Source organism: Dipodomys merriami, unplaced genomic scaffold, assembly GCF_024711535.1.
Source record: "Dipodomys merriami isolate MVZ:Mamm:240054 unplaced genomic scaffold, mDipMer1.0.p SCAF_13, whole genome shotgun sequence".
Taxonomy (NCBI): domain Eukaryota; kingdom Metazoa; phylum Chordata; class Mammalia; order Rodentia; family Heteromyidae; genus Dipodomys; species Dipodomys merriami.
This window is the reverse complement of record NW_027202604.1, coordinates 110550-117517: the sequence shown is the minus strand read 5'-3', so window position 1 is coordinate 117517 and position 6968 is coordinate 110550. Positions and strand designations below refer to the sequence as shown.

The following is a 6968-nucleotide window of genomic DNA, read 5'->3' as shown; positions in this document are numbered from 1 at the left end:
AGTGTTTATACACCAAAATTGTTTTCAATTTTAAAAGTTTCAATAGCTGAAAAGGGACACATCTGAAAGAAAATGACCTGGAAAGGTAGAGGAGGAACAGAGCACATGAATGTGGTCTCCTCTTTTGTTTCTCCCAGGCTGGTCCCATTCTGTCCAATATCATTGAGAAATCCAACTCTTTGGCAGATACACTTTTTATTCCTCCAAAAATCCAACTTCTCACTGGGCATCAGATTATCTTTAGTTAAGTACCAAAAAAGCCAGAAATGGAGCTGTGGCTCAAGTTGTAGAGCCCCAACCTTGAGCAAAAAAATCTAAGGGATAATATGCAAGCCCTGAGTTCAAGCCCCAGTGCTGGCACACAGACAGAGACAGACAGACACAGACAGACAGACACAGACAGACAGACAGACAGACAGACAGACAGACAGACAGACAGACAGACAGACAGAGACAGATAGATCACCTTCTGGAAATCTAGGTTGTCTTTCTCTATAATCCTGGAACACTATGCCCCAAGTTAGCACCACCATCATTTTTCAGGTTTGCTGGGGAATGTAGAATGTCTTTAAAGGCACCAGCTGTGACCACCACAGTTACCAGGTGGACCTAGTAGGCAGGATGCCCAACACCTAAGCAGTAAGAAGAGCTCTTCTTCAAAGTGGGTGCCTTGGATGAGTAAAACTAGATTTATGCACAAGAGGAAATGAAACTGGAAAAACAAATAAAAGAGAAACAGTTTGCTATGCATAAATATACCTTGATAGAATTTGCCAAATAATTACCCTAGTGCTCTAATTCTGATTTGATAAACAAAATTGATTTTCATGAAGATATCCTAAGTGGAAAGCACATTGGCAATACAAGTGTGCATTAATCAAGAAAATGACTTTGATTCAAAATATTTTATGTATCATTTTAATCTCAACTTCTCTTGTCTTTTTGTATATTCTAGCCAAAAAATAAGAGCTCATCTTATCCATTTTTGACTAAATCAAGAACCACAAGCAGGAACAATCCAGTTTTCCTCTCTTTCTTGGCAAAGGGCATTTAGTATTTCCTAAAGACCCTCAAGAACCAGGTATATTCAATATTATTGTTATTAACTCTAAGTTTTTAATATACAAATTATCTCAGAGAATATTCAAGGTTAAATCAGTTTGAGAGCTTTCTGAAGGCAGTTAAGCAACTAAACAATAATATTCACATGTCATTTATAATTATAATTTTAATTGCTTTCTGAAAATAATCATTAAATTTGTGTAAAGATAGTTCATTGTTAAATGACAGATGAATTCATCTCAAAAGCCAATATGGGAAGAAAACCTACCAAATAACATGTAACCAAAGGAATGAAATAAATGTATTTTATTCTTCTCATTTTCCTGTCAACTAATTCAGACACTTGAAAGTCTTTAAAAGTCTTAGATCTTGCCGGGCGCTGGTGGCTCACGCCTGTAATCCTAGCTACTCAGGAGGCTGAGATCTGAGGATCGCGGTTCAAAGCCAGCCCGGGCAGGAGAGACCGTGAGACTCCTATCTCCAATAAACCACCAGAAAACCGGAAGTGGCGCTGTGGCTCAAGTGGTAGAGCACTTGCCTTGAGCTGAAGAGCTGAAGGACAGCGCCCAGGCCCAGAGTTCAAGCCCCATGACCGACAAAAAAAAAAAAAAAAAAAGTCTTAGATCTTGTCAAATGCTTTTTCTGCATCTATTGAGATAACCATGTGGTTCTTATCCTTGCTCTTGTTGATGTGATGAATTATATTAATTGATTTGTGTATATTGAACCAGTTTTGCATCCCTGAAATGAACCTTGTTTGATCATGATGTATGATTTTTTGTATGAATTGTTGAAGTTGATTGGCCAAAATTTTGTTGAGAATTTTTGTATCGAGGTTCATCAAAGGAATGGGTCTGTAGTTCTTTTTCTTTGATGAGTCCCTGCCTGGTTTTGGGATGAGGGTTATAATAGCTTCATAGAATGAGTTCGGTAGTAAACTTTCTTTCAATTTCATTGAAAAGTTGGAGGAGTATTGGTGTGAGCTCTGACTTAAAGGCCTTGTAGAATTCCGCTATAAATCCATCTTGTCCTGGGCTTTTCTTAGATGGGAGGTCTCTTATTGCTGTTTCTATTTCATTGCTTAATATGGGCCTGTTAAGTTGGTTTAACTCATCTTGGTTTAGTTTTGGCATGTCAATATTTGCTAGGAAAAGGTCCATTTCTTCCAGGTTCTCAAACTTATTAGCATAAAGGTTTAAGAAGTATTCCTTTATAATGTTCTGAATCTTGGTTTTTTTCAGTGGTGATGTTTCCAGTCTCATCTTTGAGTTTGTTTATTTGGGTGTGTTCTGGAGGGGATGTGGCCAGAAGGGAACCTTACTGCATTGTTGGTGGGAGTGTAAACTTGTTCAACCACTTTGGAAAGTAGTTTGGAGGCTCCTCAAAAGACTCCACATAGAGCTCTCCTATGACCCAGCAATCCAATTTGGGCATTTACCCGAATGATCACAAACAAGACCATACTAAGGCTACCAGGACAACTATATTTATTGCAGCATTATTTACCATAGCTAAGATATGGATCCAACCCAGATGCCCCTCAGTAGATGAATGGCTCAAGAAAATGTGGTATATATTACATATATATATATATATATATATATATATATATATATATATATATATATATGTAATGGAATTCTATGCCTCCATCAGAAAGAATGACATTGCCCCACTTGTTAGGAAATGGAAAGACTTGGAAAAAATTATACGAAGTGAAGTAAGCCAGGCCCAAACATAGATCCCATGGTTTCCCTTATTTGCAATAACTAGTATATGTTTGAGACAAGCAGAAAAGGTCAAATAAGATGATGCTAAGTGAAATGAACCCCAAGATAAGGACATAGTGGTTTTTCTTCTTTCTTGCTATTGTTTCTAACATATTTATAAGGTACCACATGATTTTTTTGTTGTTGTTGCTTTGTATGTCCCTCCCCCATGTTTTCACTGTATTTGATGTTGTTATCATTTGGGGAGGGGAAGGGAAAAAACAAACTGTTTAAATAGGGATACAGGTAGACCCATTGCAACAATGAGATATACAAGATGCTATGTCGAAAAACGGACTTTACAACTTTGGCTGGGGGAGAGCGAGGGGAGAGTGTAGTCAGGGAGATGGGAGGGTGGGGATGGTAGGGGGAAAATGAAGGAGGAGGTAACAATGCTTGATAAGAAATGTACTCATTACCTTGCTTATGTAATTGTAACCCCTCTGTACAGTATTTTCACAATAAAAAACGCTTATTAAAAAATAAGAAATAAAATAAAATGTGCAAAAATAAATAAATAAAAGTCTTAGAGTTGCTGTATGGTAGACTGAAGTATAAATATGATTTACACTAGTTTATTTTTTGTGTGCCAGTACTAGGGCTTGAACTAAGGTCCTGGGCACTGTCCTGAGCTTCTTTTACTCAAGGCAAGCATTCTACCACTTGAGAAACAGAAACAGCTCAACTTCCACCTTTTTTGGGGGTAGGGGGTAGTTTATTGGAGATAAGACTCTCACAGTCTGCCTGATCCTCAGATCTCAGCCTCCTGAGTAGCTAGGATTATAGATGTGAACCACCAGTATCTGGCTACACTAACTTATTAATGGAATGCATTATTAAAAACACACAAAAAATCAAGTCATGTGTTAATACTTTTATGATAAATAATTTTTACTCTTCTATAATTTTGTATTTTTAAAAATCTAATCCCAAACCAATGAACCACTAAACTGAATAAATCTAAGTGCTATTCTAAAGCAATAAAAAGAATGAATGGTACTTAAAGTTTGTTATGATGAAACTAGACTTGTACTGCAGAATGCATGATAAGGCCCCTTGCCTTAAGCACAATATGGAATAAATAAGATCAAGCAGAGAAATACTGCATCTGGTAAGCAAGATCTGTCAACAACTTTCAGTCAGCAAATATCATTCAGTCAGTCAAGTTTCCTTTGCTAGATGAGATGATTAAATGGGAAAGATGAATAATAATTGAGACAATGACAATATCATGTGATAGATGCTCTAAAAAATATAAGCCTAAGCGGGGTACCAGTGGCTCATGCCTGTAATCCTAGCTACTCAGGAGGCTGAGATCTGAGGATCACTATTCAAAGCCAGCCCAGGCAGTAAAGTCCGTGAGACTCTTATCTCCAATAAACCAGTCAGAAAATTGCAAATGGCACTGTAGCTCAAGTGGTAGAGAGCTAGCCTTGAGGTGAAGAGCTGAGGAACAGCTCCCAGGCCCAGAGTTTAAGCCCTACAACTGACTATATATAAGGCCCAGCCATCCAGAATTAGGATTAGGCTTGAATCCTGAAAGAAGAATGAAAGGATCAGAAAAGACAGAGCATACATGGGCACAAACTACTGATGCATTTGGGAAAATCCTGAGGAGTCCCATGTACCCAAACACTAAGAAGAAATAACAAGAGGTATGAAAGATTTTAAATATAGGCAAGAAAATAAATATTGTTGTACACTATGGTGAAATGGTATAATATCAGCTGGAGACAAAAATGAAGTATTGCAGTCATGGTTAAGTGAGGGAAAGTAGAAGAGAAGTTGTAGGGTACTTGTAGGTATGTCATGTACTACTCTACATCAACCTTAGCACCTTTCTTTGAAATTCCTTTCCATGGGACTTGCAGGGACCTCCTGTGATTCCCATGTTCCCCTGTTTCTTCATCTGCCTGATTATGCTTCCAGGGTCTCCCAAAGGACATGAGTTTTCATATATCTAAAACACTAACAAGCCATCAGAGGGTTTCTCCTTCAACACAAACTGAAATAATGGTAATATTACTTTTTTCCTTTGTGTGTGTGTGTGTGTGTGTGTGTGTGTGTGTGTGTGTGTGTGTGTGTGTGTGTGTGTGTGTGTGTGTGTGTGTGTGTGTGTGTGTGCTGGAGCTTGAACTGAGGGCCTGGACACTGCCTAGTTTTTCACTGAAGGCTGGTACTCTACCACTTGAGCCATAGCTCTACTTCTGGATTTTGGTGGTTAATTTGGTGGTTAATAGGTGTCTTATGTACTTTCCTGCCCCAGTGACTTCAAACCTCAATCATCAGATCTGAGCCTCTTGAGTAACTAGGATTACAGGTAGGAGCCACCAGGGCTACCCTTCATAGCTCTTTTTCAAAGCAAATTTTTCACACAATTTCTTTTCTTTGGTAACTCCTAGGCTGTGGTCACAAAACAAAAGCATTACCATAACCTTCTTACTGTGTGAAGTTCCATTGTGTGAGTTCACCCCTCATCTGAGCAGACGACGGAAAGACATGAAAAGAAACAAAAACACATCCATGGACACTGTGGTGACAGATTTCATTCTCATGGGCTTGTCTCATCCCCCAAATTTAAGAACTCTCCTCTTCCTGGTCTTCTTCTCTATTTACATCCTGACTCAGCTGGGGAACCTGCTCATTCTGTTCACTGTGTGGGCTGACCCCAAGCTCCATGCCCGCCCCATGTACATTCTTCTGGGTGTGCTCTCTTTCCTGGACATGTGGCTCTCCTCAGTCATCGTCCCTCGACTTATTTTAAACTTCACTCCTGCCAGCAAGGTTATCCCATTTGGTGGCTGTGTGGCTCAACTGTATTTCTTTCACTTCCTGGGCAGTACTCAGTGCTTTCTGTATACCTTGATGGCCTATGACAGGTACCTAGCTATATGCCAGCCCTTGCGCTATCCTGTGCTCATGAATGGCAAGTTATGCACCATTCTGGTGGCTGGAGCTTGGGTGGCTGGCTCCATCCACGGGTCTATCCAGGCCACGCTCACCTTTCGCCTGCCCTACTGTGGGCCCAATAAAGTGGATTATTTTTTATGTGACATTCCTGCGGTGTTGAGACTAGCCTGTGCTGACACCAAAGTCAATGAGCTTGTGACGTTTGTAGACATCGGGGTGGTGGCTGCCAGCTGCTTCATGCTAATTCTGCTTTCCTATGCCAACATTGTCCATGCCATCCTGAAGATACGCACTGCTGATGGGAGGCGTCGGGCCTTCTCCACCTGTGGCTCGCATCTGACTGTGGTCACAGTCTACTATGTCCCCTGTATATTCATCTACCTTCGGGCTGGCTCTAAGAGTCCCCTGGATGGGGCAGTGGCTGTGTTTTACACTGTTGTTACTCCACTACTGAACCCCCTCATCTACACACTGAGGAACCAAGAAGTAAAATCTGCTCTGAAGAGGATATCAGCGGGGCGAGGGCGTAGGAAGTGACTACAGGCTCAGGCCACCTACATCACCCTGACAATTGCTATTCTGGGCTATCACTCCATATGCCCAAAGCTCAATTAACTGCTGAAATCATTTTAATTCTAGTTGAAAGACACTTCTGAACTCTGGATTCATAGTCTTTTCTTCTTATTAAGTTAACAAAAGAGTTTATATAATTTGTTTAGAAATAAATGTGCACATTATTTGTAGCTCCTGTAAGAACCATCAAGATGGGAATGCCTTATTAAAGGTTGAATAGAATAATAATTTATTAACATCTTAGGATAGATGAGAAAATTGGAAGGAAAAAAATAGAAAAATACTACCTGGGCTCTTTCATTATTCTTTTGACCCTTAGCCATAGAGATCTATAAATTCTGAGTTTCTTTGCTTATTTGTGCCATGAATATATCCAAGAACTTTAAACTTTAAAATTCTGCATTATTAGTGATTCCATCCTGTCTCATCCACTTTTAGTGTCTCTCTTGATTCCTAAGTAGCCTTTTGTCTTTTTCTTCCTCTTCATACCACATCCAAATTACCACTCAGAAACACAGAATCTGTAGGACTCTCTCTCCCATGAATAAAGCCAGACTCCTTCATCTTATACTCAAAGGCTACTACAACATAGATCCAATAAACTTTTAACTTCAAACATTTCCAGCCTTATTTTCCTCTCCCTACTCCCTGGTT

General features: G+C 39.6%; 1 protein-coding gene across 1 annotated transcript; it reads left to right on the top strand.

The window, feature by feature from the left end:
- Positions 1–5330: 5330 nt before the first annotated feature.
- Positions 5331–6278, top strand: LOC138824588 (olfactory receptor 10G2). The gene has a single exon (XM_070018430.1). It carries the CDS (start codon positions 5331–5333, stop codon positions 6276–6278), a length of 948 nt encoding a protein of 315 aa, XP_069874531.1.
- The last annotated feature ends 690 nt before the right edge of the window (positions 6279–6968 follow it).

Excerpts from the sequence above, each read along its gene's own strand:
- LOC138824588 (XM_070018430.1), top strand. The coding sequence starts at position 5,331 with ATGAAAAGAAACAAAAACACATCCATGGACACTGTGGTGACAGATTTC.